Source organism: Papilio xuthus, unplaced genomic scaffold (genome assembly GCF_000836235.2).
Source record: "Papilio xuthus unplaced genomic scaffold, Pxut_1.1 DF826115.1, whole genome shotgun sequence".
In the NCBI taxonomy this organism is placed as follows: domain Eukaryota; kingdom Metazoa; phylum Arthropoda; class Insecta; order Lepidoptera; family Papilionidae; genus Papilio; species Papilio xuthus.
The window spans coordinates 3,338,399-3,358,018 of record NW_013532534.1 but is presented as its reverse complement, the minus strand read 5'-3'; the positions used below and the strand labels follow the sequence as shown (position 1 = coordinate 3,358,018).

The following is a 19,620-nucleotide window of genomic DNA, read 5'->3' as shown; positions in this document are numbered from 1 at the left end:
ACTAAATTACCTTTGCCACCCTGTACCTTTTAAATAATAAAGTTACTTTACGTCAATGTCACTGTCATTATCATTGTGTTTATGTCAATGTATCATTTTGAAATGTTTACATTTGTTAGTTAATTTTAATTTGGTAACTTATAATTCGTGACTCTAATCTGTTTATGCAAATCCTGACACCTGATATAAATCGTAAGTAGTTTTGTCTATTAGTATAAAATGATTAAAATCCAATTGATAAAAACATTTAGCCAAAGGTCTTTTATAACTTTATAGTTCGAAACATTTGTAAATTATGTTTTAATTCCATTTATTTGTCGCTGTTATTGCGATTAACCTCAATGTCTATCCTAAAGATTTGATATTATTTGAGCATTAATATAATTTACTTATGGGGCCACAACATTTTCTATTTTTATTATTAAATACTTTGCACCGAAAAAGTTATATGAATAGTAGGCATAGGTATTTGTGGAAAACAATAAAACCCAGTTTATTTTAATAAGAAATTGCTGATAAAATATTTTACAAACTATTTTGGGGGTCTTTATTGTAGACTCTGGAACTTATTTATTTTAGAAGTGTGGTAAAAATATGGTACAATTGTTTTAATACATGCTTCATCTAAGTTCTTATTATAACATATACAACTTTTAAAGTGCCTTATTTGCTTCTTTAACCAAATTGCCAACAAGCAACAAATACCAAACTTATGCCGGTCTTATGACACAAAAGTCTATTGTCATTCCTATATAGGATAAATACAAACATGCCAATTTTTTTGATATTTTTTTTTTCATTTTACTTAATATTTCTTCCTTACACTAAAACATATTATATCTACAGGTGAGTTATACCATTTTTTTTCTTATTAAAATTTAACTTCTGTGGCTGCCTTTTGTAATTTATATTTTGTGTTTTTTGATCTTTTCTTTATTTTTTTTCTTGCTTCAATTAAATCATCGGAATCAGAGTTATCTGAAATTGGAGGAGTATTGACTTTGCTAGTTTTCTTATTTTGAACAACACTTGCTACAAAAACACTTTTTCTAAATGTTTTTATATTTTTGTTTTGCGTTGGATTTGTTATTCTAGGTATATCTGTGAAACTTGTATTATTAATGTGACGTAAATTTTCTGATTTCGCATGTTTTAATCTGAAAAATAAATGGTAAAATTATTATTTTAAAAATAAACTCAAATGTATTGCAAAGAACACCATTAATTATACACACTTTCCTTTCTTCTTGTTACTTTTTACAGTCTTATTATCTGCTATATCATCATTATTTGGCACTTTTGTGGAAATCTTTTTTATCTTAGATTTTTTCTTTTTCTTTTCATCTTTAGGTTTTTTGGAATCACTTTCCAGTACTTCTAATTTTTTTGAACAGGACCTAATTAAATACAATGCAACTTAATAATTTGTTAATCTGGATTATACAGCATGTTAAACTTTTTAGTATAATTTTACCTTAGTAATGATTCGCTGTCAGTGAAATAGGAATTCATGGCAAAACTTGAAATCCCCCATGATAATGGTCCCTTTTCATCACTCTGTACACCAGTCCATACATTTTTCTTTAGCGAATTTAATTTTACCTGCAACTCTGATGGCTGTGTGTGCTTACTCTTTATTTCTGATAAATACCTGTGATAAATTTGTAATGTTAGAAAGATAGTTGTACGGAGACCATGCACAAAGGACACTATTGTCTTACTTTGGTGGAGGTAATTGTCTGAATTGATGCCAAGATGCTGGACTCAATCTAGGTTTTGCAGTTGAATCATTAAACATAGATACACTACGAGGCCGGCTGTATTTTGATGATTTCTTTTCTCTATCGGAATTATATGGAGAATCACTCGTCTAAAAGAAAAACAGAATGTTTTATTGCCATTAAATACATATGCTTTTATAAACCTTAAGTTTATTGTATAAAAATACCGGCACAGGAAATATTTTTAGTTCCGGTGGCATTTTCTTTTTTCTTTTTGGATTTACTTTGACAGTTGAAAGTAATTTGTGGACTCTCCGCACTGGGCTTAATTTCTCTCCGAAAGATTCATCTGATGAGCAATCGGTAATTGCGTCTGACGTAAGATCTACAATAGTTCTGGATACCTGAAATTTATAAGTCAGTTTTGTTTACCCATTGTTCTGATGGAAACCCTGATTTGGAATTCCATTTTTACTTACCTGCATTGTTTCTCGTTTCGTTCTTCTCTTGTCTATGTTTAATTTTTCTAACCTGATTCGTTGTCTTACTGGTTTCTGGAAATTGAGTTTTATCATGTAAAATTTGATTTACTAAAGTCAATTAGTTCACTTACTTTCCTTACAGTATACTTAGTTTTTATTTCTCTTGGGAATAAAGGCGAAGGAGGTGGTGCCATTTGGTTTGCTTCAACTCTATCTCTACTGACTCCAGCCTCTGAACTGCTACTTGATGTATCTCCTTCATCACTGTCAAAGTTAGGGTATTTAAAAATGTGTTTTAAGTATTAGTTACAAATTTGCATTGTAAGAGAGAATCAAACCTCGAATAATCTGAAAGGTCAATGTTTGTTGGTTCGTCAGCATTCGAACCTTCCTTTAGTAATCTGGTAACGATTTTATTTCTCAATCGTTCTTTACTCGGATCTTCGTCATAAAAATCTAATAGTGTTTCACAAAAAGTCCGTCCAAGACTTTCGTAATCTTGGACTGAAAAATGAGTTGACATTCTGCTACCTAATTCTGTTCCGCCGAATGACGCTTCCATTGTATAACTATTGGAGACTCCAAGCATCCAAACCACGACTCTGCCTGTACCTTCTTTGCTGCGTTGTATACGAAATTTACAATTTTCGAAGGAAAACTAAAATAAGATTATTTCGTATAGTGTATTTCGAAAAGTTATCCTAATATAATTGTAAGTCTAAAATTGTTACCTTATCTGCTGCGTTTTTATGTAGCATTAAAGGAAAAACCTGTTCCTGCAAATATCTATCCGAATTTCTTCGACTTTCGCAGCCATAAATAAATACGTTGTGTTTCCGTGAATGTGCGTGTAGGTCTACATACATGGCCACACCACATTCTTCCTGCAATCTATTCAAATTAAAACATGTTAGTTCTGGTAACTTTACATACTTCAGTACTATTATTATACTTTATTAGTTACCTCCGTATCATGACTTTGGTATGCCATACTGGAGGATATGTTTCTCTTATCACCGTCCTGTATTGCCTATTCAGGTCTTTTCCGGTCAACGAACAACGGTTGTTACCGACAATTACCTTTAATAATAATAACAATAACTATTTTCGTATAATGCTTATATTAAAATGTAAAATATATAGAGCGTCACTCACACCATCCGGATTCAGCATTGGCACTAATTTGAAAATGAATTTTTCCCTCAGTTCGCGTGCTTGATTCGTATCGCCAGTCAAATAGTCCATGAAACCTTTCATCATCCATGACGCTGGTGTTTCACCGGGGTGTACTCTGGCTGTTATTATCACGGCCTTCTTTTTCTATAACATTTTACAAGTTTTTGAATTATGTGACTAATGACATGCGTATGAAATGTGGTAATATTTTTGGAACCCAGCCGTATTTGGTCACTAGATTATAGGTCAGAGACTTATTCGTTGAGTTAACAACTTACTTTTTGTTCCATTTCGTTAGTATTCTGTGGAGCTGTGATTGTAAGGTAGTAGACATTATTTCCTGCTAAAGTTCTACAGAGCAGCCTGAGTTTTGAGTAAGTCGATTTGACGGGATGTGCCTGTAGCCTGGACAAGTATTCTTGTAAATCTGAGTACGTATAAGGATAGCAGTGGGCAATGTAAACTGCATCGTCAGTGTGTGGAAACTCTATGTTGAATGTTAGTGTATAGCTTGGGAATTGTTCCTCTTCTTCGCATCTGTGAAATATATCATTTAAATGAAACCGTCTCTTAGCTATACAAAGAATAACGCATCTGAATGTTCTGTTTATATCAACTTACGTGGAATCGTTTTTATAATAAGCAATGTTGTCGCCGCATCTTCTCCAACCGATTGAATGTAGCTGAGCGTCTTTGGTGGAGTACAAAAGAGGTCGCATACCTTCGTTGTATAAACTCTCAGCTTTGGATAAATTAACAATCGAAAACCTATAAAAAGATTTTGAAACTTAAAACAAATCCAACCTTTATACCAGTCAAAAATATAGGGTAAGATTAAACAAACCTGTACATCATTTGTTTCTTTGTATTCGTCACTCTAAAATAAAACCATTGCATATGTCTGTTAGTGTAAAGATCCGTTCGCAAATGCAGTTCATAGTACGCGGAAGTGATTCGAATCGCCTTAGCCAGGTTGCCGCTTTCGAATCTTGATTCGAATCTTAATTCATCGTCACAGCTCGCACTGGTACAGGCGGACAAGAACAACCTTGAACCGCCTACTGTAGATCGACTAAACTGAAAAGTAGTGTATTAGTGTCACAAACCTTTGCAGAATATATTCGCATTTAAAAAAAAGCTATTGCTTGGTATGTGTGCTTCTTATCGTAGTTTGCATTTACTCGAGCTTTGTATAATATAAAGTACATAAGTAACTAACATAATTAACTGCACTCATAGGATAATACTGAAATATCACAGTTCCCGCGTCTTCTCCGACCGGCTGGGGTCGCAGTTCTTTTCCTGTGGGAACGTAGTATGGTTCAGGGCTAGCAGGGCTCCACGTCAAGTGTTGGATTCTTTCTTCCACAACCTGTAATAACATATTATTTGCTATCGCAATATTTCTCTGCAAACTTTTTGAATTTAGCGGCTACCGTGTCCGTACAATATTTTAAAAAAATACGAGATTGATAAATTATTCTTACTTGACATTCTGACGGCCATCGTGCTGCTTGTTGCGGGCAGTCCAGCTCTTTGGGCAGAGCGAATAAATCACGAGGCTCCTTTAGCTTAGCAGTTGTGCGAAATGTTTTTATGTCAGTGTTTATTTCTAACTGGTTCGTCTTTATGTTATTATGCAGAAAACTCGATATGAAAGTGCCTGTAATAAATATAATTTATGATAATTGTCCATAATTTCTTCAGACCTTTTTACGTGTAAACAATAATGTTATAATCAAAAATGTATAAAATGTAATTCATAGTTAATTCTGTGTTGTAATCTGATGAACTTAAACCGTTAATGAATCGTGCCAAGAAAAGACGTTGGTCTTTAATTTTAAACGAAATGAAACAACTTAACAACAAGAAATTTTAAACTCGGTGCTTTTGTTCTCTCTAATTTGTGCCTATTACTTTAAGCTTCTTTTTAATGTAGATATTTCACGTATAAATTTACCTTTATTGCATATTGGAAAGAGCGATGCTTGCAGAGTCTTAACTTGGTCTAGATTGGCGATCAGTAGATTATCTTGTAACACTGGGTCTCTAGTAGGGAGAGTAAGGGTAATTGTTGTATTGTCGGCATACTGTTTCTTCTGCTCTTCTCTTTCAAACATAATGAAATACTCTTGTGCACACTCCAATTGTCTCCACCATAACATTTTAGAATATTAAAAGACAAATTTAAGTTGATGCTACTTTCATATTGCTATCCTTTGTTTCATTTAACATTGTCTCCATGGTTGCGTTAGATTACGATCGGAATTTTGGCAAGGCGTGGGGAGCAAGCGGGTCGTACGGCGCTCGGCAGCGGACTGGGGTTGTCGTGCAACTCCCTAAAGTTATGAATATTAGGAAACAGATGCTTCACTGATGTCATGTTCGATCAATTTCTTATCGCTTGATTGGTGACGTCAGACACCAGCCGTTCTGAAGTGCAGTGAGCTTTTCCGGTTGTTAATTTATGTACGGGGAAATCTGTAATTCGGATTTTATTTAGAATAACTTAAATCAAATTTCGTTATCGATTTCTTCGAATTTCGACTCGATTTATATCTTGTTCTTTAAAAGTTATATTTATTCTCAAAATGTATACGTTTATGTTTTTGGATGTTATATGTAAAGTTGGACTATACGTTTTATAGTTTTAAATATTCCTTTCTGCCTTCCCTGTTGTTTAGATGTTATCACTTTGTGCTAGTTTAATATTGTTATCGGTTACAGACTTGCGAATTTGAATACAAGTTTTCGCTTGCCTTCAACTAATGATCGTTCTATGTAAACAGTAATAACAACAGTTCCGTGAACGCTTGAAAGGTGACTGCACTTCCACGTAATGTCTGAAACTTGTGAAGCTAATGGAAGTTCACCGCGGCCCCTGTCATGGTCGGAAAACTTTAGCATTATCAAAGACTTGGAACTTTTTGATATACCGATGAAAGGCATGTTTCGATTATTGCTGTTGGCGTGATTTATTCTTTGATAGAAATTTAGTCTATGAAAGAATTCGGTAACCCCAAATTTTATTATTATTATTGCATTTTGTATATTTTTCAAATCTAATTTTTTTTAAATAGCGTCTGAAATGCCATGTTTGAAATTGACTACGAGAAAAAAGTTCTATTATATAGACTTGTAATTACAATGAGCCTTGCTATCAGACTTTTCTATTAAAAATTCAAAATTACAAAACCCCGTACTATTAAAACGATTGCTGAAGACATGCAAGGAAATTATTTTTGTCATGAAAAATGTATTATTCTTACTGCTCGATATAGTTTTAGTTTTTCTATTCTATTGCTAAAACGTACTACAGCGAAATTTGCTACCGAAAACGTGATATCGTAATTTAAATTTAATTCATTATCACCTGTTTCTTATATTTACGTTATTATATGTAAAGCATAAGGAACATTTTTATCATTATGTCTTTAAACTGGAACTAGATATGCATGTTAATTTTGTTCTTACAATATTGCTGTATCACCGTAGAAATTATTTTGGAAACTTCCGTGGTTTTATTTCCAAATTTATCTATTCACCTTGATATTTGACATATCAAGGTCAACAAAATGCCAAAACTATACAAGTTGTTATAATCCAAACGAGTACAAAAGACATTTAGACCACATGGATTGATAGCTGTGATAGTTATAGAAAACTAGCTGTTGCCCGCGACTCCGTCAGCGCGAATTAAATAAGAAAATTTAATAATCTATGTCTTCTTATCTGGAATTATCTCGAATGTTCTTTATCCATTTTAAAATTCATGGTCATCGGTTGAGCTATTCTGGAGATACCTTCATTAAATCATCCATCCAAACTTTCAATATAAGTGAAGAAAAATCTAATTGTCAATCTTGAATATCGTCTAGATTGGTGGCAAACAGCGATATGTGACTCAGTAATAGACGTGTGTACTATATAAGGATATCATAAGTAAATAATGATTACGTTATTTAGTATCTGTAGTGTCAGTTTGGGTTATCTGTATTTTAGTTTTATATTATATTGTAAAGAGTATAAGTATTCGTTTTAATTTGTGTTTTGTTTTTTTTAATATGTTAAACGTTATAGTAGGAATTTTATATAGCTCTATTTGATGTTAGTTGTATGAATATCCGTTGCCTTGACAACGTAACTGGTTAAGTCGATAGGTTCCACCAATATCTTCGTGTCAGGATAACAGGTGAGATATACATTCCTACAAATTGTTTTTACCGTGACTATAGTGATGGATTCTTTGTATTTTAGTAGATGTTATATTCCTTGTCATTAAGGAAATTGGAAACCATCGGTTTATGTATCACATGTTTTCATATGTGTTTACTCTGTCTGCTGTTTGATATTATTTTATTCTATAACTTTGTCGCTTTAGTTAAGTGTGTTGAGTTTTTTGCTATAAGTTTGTAAAATGTTTAATACTGCTCGGCGTTTTAATAAAAGTTTTCTTTAGAACACACTTTGTCTGATATTGATAATATATTATGATTTTTTAATATGTCTATCTAGAACTATGTTCCTTTAAATTTTTTCAATTAATATATGTTCTCAATAACTACATTTTCAAGTTTAATCTTTTACCTAATATAGCCTGGTAGAGATCTTCTCATAATACCGACATGGAGTTAAAATCTGATGTTATATTTAACCATCGAATAATAAAAGTTAAACAATATCAACCTTGATAAATAAGAATCTTTTTGTGTACTATGTTCATCGTAAAGTAAACAAATAGGAAACTTAATTTGTATAAGAATTTCTCGAAACACCTTAATGCAACTTGAAACACCAGTTCCGTCTTTCGCGTTACGTGGGGTTCCCAGCCTCGTGGTCGGCTTCGCGGGGTGATTGCCCTGCTCCTGGCACGGGGTACCTCGGATCGATTCCTACTTGTACACTTGTACAAGTAGCGTGTTATCCATCAATGAACTTTGTAGTAACATTACTACGCAATCCTCATGTCTCTTACAACTTTCTAGCATAGTTGAACTTTATACTCAAGTTTAAAGTACATAAGTACTTGACTTGTAAACTTCAGGTTGAAAAACAGCTGAAATCGATATGTGATTGATTTGGAAAATTGATTTTGGTTGTAATTCTTTCACAGAAAAGTTGCAGTTGCGTTTTGTGACGTCACCAGAAGGTGTCTTTTCTTTTGACCATTTATATGATAGTGTGATGTTACGTGACACCTAACCGTTTTTTTCAAATTATTTCCTGGAAAACCATAAACAAATTAAAGAAAACTTAATAAAGCTATTAAATTTCAGGATAGTTAAAAATGGGACGTAAAGTGGTGGTAGCGGTGTGCACTCTGAACCAGTGGGCCCTGGACTTCGAGGGCAATCTGAGTAGAATACTCCAGTCAGTGCAGGAAGCGAAAGAGATGGGGGCTTTGTATCGAACTGGCCCCGAATTGGAAATATGGTAAGTAATTATTATAACTTTCATCTTTTAGTTTGAAATGGTTAAACATTGTTATGATATCAGAAATTTTATTTAAAACACTCAATAAAGAAATGGGATTTACCGTTGGTTCCTAAAACCAAACTCTGTAAAAACATATCGACATCTATGTCATTATCTTGACAAAACGTAGATTACAATATATGTTAAACGGAGATTTTGGTCTCAGAAATCCACGGTTAAGTCTGGTCTTATTTTGTAAATAATTAATAATATATATTTTCAAATTTAATTAGGGATTTGAACAAAAAACCCAATTTTTGACATATTTAAATTTCAGCGGCTATAGTTGTGAAGATCATTTCCACGAGCCAGATACATACTTGCACAGTTGGCAAGTATTAGCAGAGCTACTAAAGTCGTCGACTTGCAAAGATATGCTTATAGACGTGGGTATGCCTGTGCAGCACAGGAATGTATCCTACAACTGTAGAGTCGCGTTTCTAAATAAAAAGATTCTGCTTATCAGGCCTAAGATGATGTTGTGTGAAGATGGAAATTATAGAGAGACTCGATGGTTTTCTTGTTGGACTAAGGTAAAGATTTCAGATGATTTGTTTTATTTATTGATAGTTGTTATATGTTAACAAGAGTTCGAATGGCGCTACTAATTTATTATCCATTTTGTTCTCTTGGATATCACCAACTGTTACGGGGTAATTTCGATGTGGTGAATCTCTTATGGGATTTTTTATTTTCATGACAACTATTAATACAATATCGTTATTCTGATAATATTAAAGGAGCGACAAGTTGAAGATTATTATCTGCCGCGAATGATAACTGCGATTACGAACCAGACAACAGTACCCATCGGAGACGCGGTCATCTCGACCAAGGATACTTGCATCGGCTTCGAGATATGCGAAGAATTGTGGAATCCACAAAGGTTATTCACTCATTATATTATACTAAAGAGTAAGTGTAATCAAAATCTACCAAAATATCGTAGATGAGCAACACAACAATTATTCCTTCAATAAAGAATTGTATTACTACAAATTTATCTGACCCGGTGGTCAAAAGTACAATATTTATTTATATCTTAAGGTCGACGAGCAAACGGTCACCTGAATACGCCGAAATAGTGAAACGACCATAGCCCATAGACAATCTTAATTGCAGATACGTTCCCTACCTTTAATCGACGTAAAAGGGAACGTACACTTAAAGGATATATCCCCTTCATGTATGTCCTTTCCTCCCTCAAATCCACTTCCCCTTCTCATCCACCACTTATAATAAATGGGTGGGACGGGAAAAGAGACTAAGTTTAGGCCTCCGGCGTATCTTGTCTTATGTGCCTATTTCAATAGAATACTTTATTTTCTGATATAAATAATTGCAATAATAACGCGCCTACCACTGGCCCGATGTACAACTAAAAGATAGACCAGAGAATAAAGTTGACAATAACTTTGTTTTGCAGCCGGCATGTTCCCTTAAGTCTTGATGGAGTTGAAATAATATCGAACGGTTCAGGTAGTTATATGGAACTGAGGAAGGCGTATGTTACAGTGGATTTAGTGAAGAGTGCAACATTTAAAAGTGGTGGAGCTTATTTGTTTAGTAATTTAAGAGGTTGTGACGGTCAGAGGATTTATTTCAATGGTTGTTCTTGCGTCGCTGTTAACGGGGAAGTGGTCAGTCGAGGACTTCAGTTTGCTTTGCACGATGTTGTAAGTAATACTTTTAAATATGTGGATGTTATTAGGAGAACTGATAATTTTAGTAATATAACTGTCGCCCGTAACTTAGGGTAGGCTCCGAGCCCCTTAGGGGACGTATAGTGAGCTGATGATGAACTGTCGTTTTTCAAATTTTTTTTTAAAGCTGAAAGCATCAATATCTACTAGTACAAGTTAGTCTTCTAGCTTTTTTGATAGGAAAGAATCTATTTAGTCAAAATGTTAAATTGCCACTAATATCTTACTTCTCACTAATATTATAAGTGCGAATGTTTAGATTAGATGGATGGATGGACGTTTGATAGAAGATATCTCTGGAAAGGCTCAACAGATCTTGATGAAATTTGGCATAAACGTAGAATATAGTCTAGAAGAACACATAGGCTACTTCTTAAGTTTTTTTTAAATTCCGTGTGGACAGAATATACTACATAAATTGATAGTTTGGTTGAAATTTTAATAATAAATTAAATTGATTATTTTTTCAGGAAGTAGTTACCGCAACAATAGACCTTGAGGATATTCGCTCGTACCGCACACAGATTCGATCCAGGTCTCACTTGGCGGCATCTAATCCCCCATTTCCACGGATAAATGTTGACTTCGCATTATCAGATGACGAGGACATACATTTGACTGTAAGCCAGCCTATTGAATGGAAGTATTTGATGCCGGAGGAAGAAATTGAATTAGGTAAGATATCTACAGAACCGCTCAGCAGATTTTGATGAAATTTGGCGTAGATGTAGAACATAGTCTGGAAAATATAGGCTTCTAATTAAGATTTTTTTTAATCTACGCGGATAAAGTCGCGGGCGATAGCTAGTCTATTATATGATTCAACTGCGCTTTGTTCACTCGTTTTTTAAGCGTGAATGGTGCGAAGCATCGAGGGCGTGGTCGAGTGGGTGTAAACCTTAGTATCCCGTCCACTACGAACAGATATATCGGAGTATTTCTTTATATATTTTTCTTAACAATGTCTTGTTATATGTTTAAAGGACCTGCATGTTGGCTCTGGGACTACTTACGACGGTCTGGTCAGGGCGGCTTCTTCCTGCCGCTGAGTGGGGGCGTGGACTCCACGAGCACCGCCTGCATTGTGTTTTCAATGTGTACGCAGATTTGTGACGCGGTACAAAAAGGAGGTAAGTTCATTTTAATATTCCATTAGATTAATTGTAAGCATCTTTATTTAATTCATAGATGGAATAAATAAAAAATAAAATTTAAAATATTTAATTTTCTTCTTTATATGCCTTTGATTTAATATCTCTCGTCTTTGCAAAGCTTAATTAGAAATTCTAAGTATTTTTTTTTAATTTTAACTTTCTTTATGTTATATTGTCAGAAAGTCAAGTACTATATGACGTGCGCAAGATCCTGTGTCAGTCAGATTACACGCCGTCAGACCCAATGGAGTTGTGCAATCGTCTGCTTGTCACGTGTTACATGGCCTCGGAGAACTCCAGTCAGGAAACTAAACAACGCGCTCTGCAAGTACGAACTAATATGTATTTTTAATTTTATTAGTGTTTTATCGGCAGTACCTTAGGAGGGGTCGCGAAATTGTGGATTTTTTTAAATCATAAGGTGGCAAATAGGAATAGCGAAGAAGCGAAGCAAAAAGAGTGGGAAGGGAAAGAGGACTAAATTAGGCCCCCGGGACGCACACTCATCAGACAATACGCGGAATAGCTTCCACTTGACGCCTGTCTTCCGTATGGTCGTCCCGATTCGTGCGAAGATGTTAAAGCGGGCTCTACCACCGTTAGATTATATAATAAAACTATAATAAATTTAAAATAGTACTTTAGATAAACGGAAATATATGGAATTACTTGTTGCCGTTATCTTTTGTTTATAGGGCTTAAATTTGTTTGTTTGTTTGTTTAATATAGATTTTTTAATTAGTTTTTTTTGTCAGCTCGCAAGTGAGATCGGAAGTTATCATTTTCCGATAGTAATCGACTCTGCGGTGAGCGCAGTACTGGGTATATTTACAACCGCAACAGGTCTTGTGCCTAAGTTCAGGAGCAAAGGTGGATGTCCTAGGCAAAATCTCGCCTTGCAAAATATACAGGTAGGAATTTGAACTTGACATAAATAATAGAATGAAACATTCTCAGTGTAAATGTATAATTTTCATTAGTTCTAAAATTACAATAAATAAATATTAAATACTAGCTGTCGCACACGACTTCGTCCGCGTATTCTTCCAGAGTATGTTCTATATGTATGCCAAATTTCATCGTGATTAGTTCAGGCGTTTTGGAGATACCTTCAAACATCCATCCAAACATTCACATTTATAATATTAGTAAGAAGTAAGATTAAATTTAGATAATGTCTAGAAATGATAAGTTTGATGGCTTCTCAGAGTATATTATATAAGAACACAGAAATATAACAACATAGAAATTTCTCTCTAACCCGAGTTTCTCACTTTCGGAGGTAGTCTGTCGGGACTAGACAATGACTCTTGCTTATATAAGTTTCTTTCTAACCCTAATTTCTCGCTTATGAACGTTGTATAGTTGATCAGGCTGAATCTCGCTTATAGAGGTTTCTCTCTTATTCATTTACGACTGTAGATTCTTTTAAAACGATGCATTAATTTTATTGTTATATTGAATTTTGCTTTAAATAAAACATTTTTTTTAAATTGTCGATTTTATTGGTATGTTTTTATAGTTTTTAATATATAATATACATTTTAGGCTCGGCTACGTATGGTGTTATCGTATTTATTCGCGCAGCTAATGCTGTGGGCGCGAGGCAGGCCGGGCGGCTTGCTAGTGTTAGGCTCGTCTAATGTAGACGAAGCTCTCAGAGGTTATATGACAAAGTACGATTGTTCCAGCGCAGATGTTAATCCTATAGGCGGTATATCTAAAACTGATTTGAAATCTTTCCTACAATACGCTAAGAATAGGTAAGTGATATTTTATAATTGTTTAATGTTTTGCTTTTAGGGTTCCGTACCTCGTAAGGAAAAAAACGTAACACTTATACTTTGTCTGTCCGTCTGTCTGTCAAGTTTTTTTTAGTAAAAACTATAAAGATTTTAGACAAACATTTTTTTTATTTTATTCTCATGTGTATTGTACTACATTGCCGTTGTTTAATTTTTTAATCGTACGGAGTTTAAATGTCACATGTTTAATTATAATTTCAAATTTTTATTGAATTCTTTCATAAGAGAGGATGTGAGTAGATTTAAAAAATGTATGATTATATAGTTTGGAGACTTTGTATAGAAGAATGAAAGGATATTAACAAAGGTATAGCGCAAAAGTGAGCGGCTGTGTTGGTTTGGGCCATCTCAGACGGAATTATACAGTACAGATTGATAAATTACTCAATAAAAGTATTAAGAGCATCCGAAAATTATGTGCATGTATGTATAAATGTGGATGTATGAATGTGGATGTATGAATGTGCGAAAGAGGTGTCAGGACTGCGGTAAATGGAGATCCGTGGTTCTCTGTTTACCCCTCTGAGTTACGGCCGTGATTATGTTATTGTTTATTTTGAATTCTATAATTAGGTGTACAATTTGCAGGTTCTTCTTGCCATCTCTATCAGAGATCCTGCAGGCGCCGCCTACAGCTGAGCTGGAGCCGCTCGCGGACGGTCAGGTGACGCAGACTGATGAGCAAGACATGGGTATGACGTACGCGGAACTCTCGGAGTTTGGTCGCCTCAGGAAGACCCACCATTGCGGACCATTCAGCATGTACCAGAAACTGGTACATTCCTGGAGCAATAAATGTACACCACAAGAAGTACGTACTTGGGAGCCTATATTTTTCAATTTCTTAAAATTAATATTGTAAATGATAAGCCTTCTTAAACAATTTTAGCTTTTTAAGAATCATAGAATTGTTAAAAATAAATTTGTATACTCTTGTATTTAAACGTAGTATCTTGTATGTAAACATAAAAACTTTTCAAAACAAAACCTTAGCCTGTCAGCCATTGACTTATGTAAATTACCTTAAAAACGTTGGATAAATGGTCATATGTAAATAGAACATTGAAACAAGAAGTGTCAATAGCCTAATGCTTAAGGGTACGGATTTCCAATCTAGTGGTCGGGGGTTCGAATAGCACAGGCATAGAACTTAGTTGGAATGGTACAAAAAATAGTAGTAAATTAACAAAAAATCTGCCAATGTTTTAGTAAAGAAACACTTTGGTACATGGCGGAATTCGAACCTGCAGATTACAAGTGTTTAACATCTGAGCCATCGATTCGATATGTTTGGAGATACAAGTAGAATGTGTTTAGGTTGCGGAGAAAGTGAAGCATTTCTTCCGTTGCTACGCGATCAACCGGCACAAGATGACGGTGCTGACGCCGGCGTACCACGCGGAGACCTACAGCCCCGACGACAACCGCTACGACCACCGCCCCTTCCTCTACCGCGTGCACTGGAACTGGCAGTTCAAGGCCATCGATGACGCTGTAACTCATACACGACTCATACATTACAACTGTTCCATACAAATATGACCTTCAAAAAATAAAATAACTTAATTAGTAGCTTATGTGTTCTTTCAGAGAGTATTTTATGTTTGTACCAAATTTCATCCAGATCCAAGAAAACGTTCTGGAGATCTAACAAACATCTATCCAAATGTTCGCATTTATAATATTACTAGGTGTCACCTGTGACTCCGTGCGCGCAGAAAATTATACACAAAAACACAAAAACAACATCCATGTCAAATTTCATCGAGATCCGTTGACTCTTTCTAGAGATACCTTCTAACAAACTTTCATACATACGTACATCTAATTTTTGCATTTATAATATTGGTAAGATATTTTCACCTATATTTTGACTTTGCAGGTGTCACAAATGACGAAGGATAAAAGGTCTTTGAGCACAGAGCGAGGTACGAAGGCGGAGTCAATGGGCAGCAACAACTCCATCACATCCACACTCTCCGCGCCATTCAACATGCGCAGAGACAGGAAAGGAGTATTAATTTAATTATTATATTATTACTATTAGCTATAGTATATTAATATTAAGTATTTCAGTAGGACCTTAGTCAGTAGAATTGAAATTAGTGCCTCTATTTTCATCAGCCTTAAATTTTATTGACTTTTTTTTATAGATTTAAGCATAAATATTGCGTTTCAAAGTTAACGTAAGTATTGTTTTTTAAGTATTCAGTCCAATTCATGTTAAGGGTTTTTATAATTACTTATAAATTAAAAATGTTAGAAAATTAGCACAAACAAATAGGTACGTAAATAGGTCTTAGATGAAAGTTAACTCACTCCCCTAATTCGTACTCATAGTTTTTATTAAATGCTAATTAAAAAGGTTTCACTTCTTTCGTAATGCAAAAAATAAAAGTACAGGCAACTTAATATTTTTCTCAGAATAAGAAAATATGAATACTCATTTCAATAGTCACAGATTACAGCAATTCACATACAGATATTGAACAAAAGACTCAAAAATATATATTACTATATTTTCAATCGGTTAAAAAATTGGTTTCTATGGTAGAGAATTAACAAAAAAAAATTTTTTTTCAAATTTTTTTTGGAATTTTTACTTAATAGTTGACTTACACGTTTGTATGTTTTACAGTCTTTTTTATTTTTTTACGTCAAAAATCAATCTACTGTGAAAATAATAATGCAATCCAGATAAACTTAAATGCAAAAAGTGTAATAATTGTTTATGTAATGATGAGATTTTTTAAAATTAATTTGTAATAGTTTATCAAATGCTCATTTTTTTATATTAGTTAAAAATGTAAATGACATCTTTTTGAAGTGGTTTTTGTAGATATAATCAAATTAGCCTAATGTCATTTTTTATTTTTAAATGTTTTTTTAATGAGTTTATACACTTTTTAGCCGACTTCAAAAAGAAGGAGGTTATCAATTCATCTTTTTTTAATTTTTTTGTGTGTGTTACCTCGTAACTCCGCCATAGGTGCTCCGATTTTTTTTTGATCGAAAGGTTTTGCTTGCAGGTGGGTCCCATTTTTTAAATAATTTTTAACCTGACTAGAACTTTAGTAGATTTTGATTTTAAGTAAAAAATGCGTCACGAATTTTTTTAAATAGTAACTTAATAAAGTTAGCATGAAATTATGTACTTTTTAATCTTAACGTTTAATCGTCATTATTTTGTATAATAAATTAAATGTAAGATACATTCGGTTAAATATCTTTGTTTAACTTTGGGTTCCGTTGTCTCTATTATTTCAAAGAGATTGTAAGAGATGACAGTATGACAGTATCACAGTAGTCAAAAACCCATATTACACTAAACATTTTAAAAGACATGTGCTTAAAACGTTATTTATAATTTACTCTAATTTGTTGTATAAATACAAAGGCACAAAATAAGCTTTACTATTTAATATTTCACTTGTTATAATTAGTTCATGGAAATGTACTTAAAATATCGTATTCAATGGATTTTTTTTGTTGGTAGAAATAAAAACAACATTGAATCGACAGAGTTTTATTAATTCATAATAAGCGATTAACACTTTAAATATGTTTAAATTTATTAGAAAACTACCGGAAATAAAAAAAAAACAGTAGCATTTAATATTCCGTTACACATTAGCTAACATCCCGTCAAAATCGTCTTAGCCGTTTCGGAGATTATCCGGAACAAACACGATCTTGCAGACATACATAAAGACAGACAGACAATTTTTATTTAATTGGTTTTTCGTTATTAAGTATACGTCTCGAAATATGGATTTTTTTTCGATATTACAGGTTTCAATTTTATTATATGTACGGATGTGGGGTTTTTTATTTAAATGCCTCGTATTTTTTACTTTTCACCGAGCCTTTTACAATTACGGGTGCTGCAGATATAGAATTGGAGTTGATATTAGTTTAAAATGTTTTCTTTACTTACATTTACTTTGGAATCACAAATGATAAGGTCTTAAAATTCGTAAATAAAACTAAAATAAATATCTTCTAACCATTTAATTTTAAACTATGACATATTAAATTACTAATAGCTGCCTCATTTATTACCAGTTACCTGAAAAGAAAATTAACTTTAAAACACTGACTTTGTTAAAAATAAATGTTGCTATAAAGAAATTAAAAGTATTAAGGCAATATTGAAGTTGTTCACACTGAATTGTGGTGTCGGTGGCTCAGGGGTTAAACACTTGACTTGTAATCTACAGGTCCTGGGTTCAAATACCGACAAGTATTCAAGTATTCAATTTATCAGATGAAGTTATTATGGCGAAGGAAAACATAGTGGTGTAACCTGCACATGTCTACGAAAAAATGTATGTATGTATTCAACACCCACTTGGGTTAGGCGCCGAATCCTTTAGTGGGAATCTTTAGTGTGTTGAGATGATAATGCTAATTTATCACACATACATTATTATTTGATGAATTAGAATAATTTCTTACCGGGTACTAATTTTTCCATGCCGGTGGTCCAGTCGGCCACGGCCTTCCCAAAGTAGGCCATTGCATTCGGCGACTTTGGTGGCGTAGGTGGATCTTTTTTGTCACCTAAAAAAGATAATATTATTATGAATATTTAGAAAGTAACTCGTCTGCTATTGTTTGGAAATAAAACAATGTAGCTTAGACTTGTCAACTCGATATTAAACCAATAGGTTTATATTAGAACTAGCTAACAAAAAACTTAATAAATAGCTTATGTGTTCTCCCAAACTATATTCTACATCTATGACAAATTTTAGCAATATCCGTTAAGACGTTCCGGAGATATCTTTAAACAAACATCCAGCTACCATAAATGAAAACCGTATTACAAAAATTATAATTTGAATAAAATCACTTACCGTCAGTAGGCATAGCAAACTGAAAAAAAAACAAAAATTAAAAAGGTGAATCCAATTTTATATTTCAATAACTATTTGTGTAGCTTTGAAAAAATGTTCAAAATTTTAATTCCCAAAAAATCTTACCATGCATGCAAACAGTGCTAAGATAACCAAAAAGCAAAGTACGTGTTTCATGATAGCTAACGTATTCTACAACAACTGAACGAATACTAAAAGAATTCGTGATACAAACATATTATATACACCTTGTTTTTGAACGAAAAACGGACACTGATAAAACACCTGAACTAATATGGTATTGCGCACGAAACCTTTGTTATTCAAATTCTTTCATTTTCCGCAATTATCAATGACTAATTATTGAAAATCATTTGAAATACTCATCATCTATTGTTTAATTTTGACTTGTAATAAATTTGTATCTACGTTAACTTTGGTTTAATTTTTTGGCATCATGTATGTTTTTTTTATAACTTAAGCCTAGTAAAGAGTAAATAAAAAAATGCTTACGGAACATTAAAGTTTAATTATGTAGTACTTACTACCATACTAATATTATAAATGCGTATGTTTGGATGGATGGATTGATGGCTGGATGTTTGAAGGTACCTCCATAAAGGCTGAACGGATCTCGATGAAATTTGGCATACATATATAACGCAGTCTGGAAGAACTCATAGGCTACTAATTATATTTTTTTTCATACATACGTGTATAATACGACCCGAATGTTAAAATTCGATTTAAGTTACAAAGGAAGTTGAGCGCGTTTAGTGGTTTAACTATTCAAGGGATTCACATGTAACATTTGCTAAGGTGTCATAGTGATGATTGCATCACTATGACACCTTAGCAAATGACCAAATGCATGTTCTACTACATTTTTAATACAGCAGCACATTTGACGCACGGTCAGCAGTCTTTAATTTGTTAGGACCAATGCGCACAGTCATCGTCAAGGACGAGTCAATGATAGTTTTTGTAAATGCCTTTAAGAAACTATATTGAAAAGCGTGACGATCCATTATTTAAAGACACGACAGCCAAGAAGTTTGTAATTTGAAATAAGAAGGTTCTAAAGCTTCAAACTGGATCACAACTGGCTGATATTTACATCGTTTGCACCCAAAATCAACGAAAAAACGTTTTATGAAAACAATATAATCGAACAAAAACTTTATTTCAAAACAGTTATGAAATATGTTGAGGTAGTGTGGTAGATAGGTCGGTTCTATTTTCTTC

General features: G+C 33.5%; 2 protein-coding genes and 1 long non-coding RNA gene across 4 annotated transcripts; 1 reads left to right on the top strand and 2 right to left on the bottom strand.

The window, feature by feature from the left end:
* The first annotated feature begins 83 nt into the window (after window positions 1-83).
* Window positions 84-15,736, top strand: Nadsyn (NAD synthetase). Of its 2 annotated transcripts, none has more exons than XM_013319883.1 (13): window positions 84-192; window positions 8,656-8,812; window positions 9,132-9,387; window positions 9,595-9,740; window positions 10,281-10,530; window positions 11,028-11,232; window positions 11,541-11,687; window positions 11,891-12,039; window positions 12,467-12,622; window positions 13,260-13,474; window positions 14,105-14,327; window positions 14,834-15,010; window positions 15,399-15,736. In XM_013319883.1, exons 2-13 carry the CDS (start codon window positions 8,667-8,669, stop codon window positions 15,540-15,542), a joined length of 2,214 nt encoding a protein of 737 aa, XP_013175337.1. In that variant the 5' UTR covers window positions 84-192; window positions 8,656-8,666; the 3' UTR covers window positions 15,543-15,736. The 2 variants fall into 2 exon arrangements, with proteins under 2 accessions (XP_013175337.1, XP_013175338.1); XM_013319884.1 differs by lacking the exon at window positions 84-192 and adding an exon at window positions 7,458-7,571.
* Window positions 872-6,995, bottom strand: Nna1 (Nna1 carboxypeptidase). Its single transcript, XM_013319462.1, has 18 exons — window positions 6,753-6,995; window positions 5,340-5,860; window positions 4,867-5,042; window positions 4,599-4,751; window positions 4,224-4,456; window positions 4,001-4,147; window positions 3,658-3,916; window positions 3,359-3,523; window positions 3,168-3,283; window positions 2,935-3,094; window positions 2,542-2,861; window positions 2,344-2,467; window positions 2,201-2,275; window positions 1,949-2,125; window positions 1,722-1,870; window positions 1,475-1,651; window positions 1,236-1,397; window positions 872-1,157 (listed from the first exon to the last, which is right to left on the bottom strand). Exons 2-18 carry the CDS (start codon window positions 5,542-5,544, stop codon window positions 872-874), a joined length of 3,084 nt encoding a protein of 1,027 aa, XP_013174916.1. The 5' UTR covers window positions 5,545-5,860; window positions 6,753-6,995.
* A 1,776-nt stretch (window positions 15,737-17,512) lies between the features above and the next one.
* LOC106123357 (uncharacterized) lies at window positions 17,513-18,611 on the bottom strand. The gene is made up of 4 exons (XR_001228157.1): window positions 18,502-18,611; window positions 18,376-18,394; window positions 17,975-18,079; window positions 17,513-17,585 (listed from the first exon to the last, which is right to left on the bottom strand). It is a non-coding gene; the product is annotated as an uncharacterized LOC106123357 (long non-coding RNA).
* Between the last annotated feature and the right edge of the window lie 1,009 nt (window positions 18,612-19,620).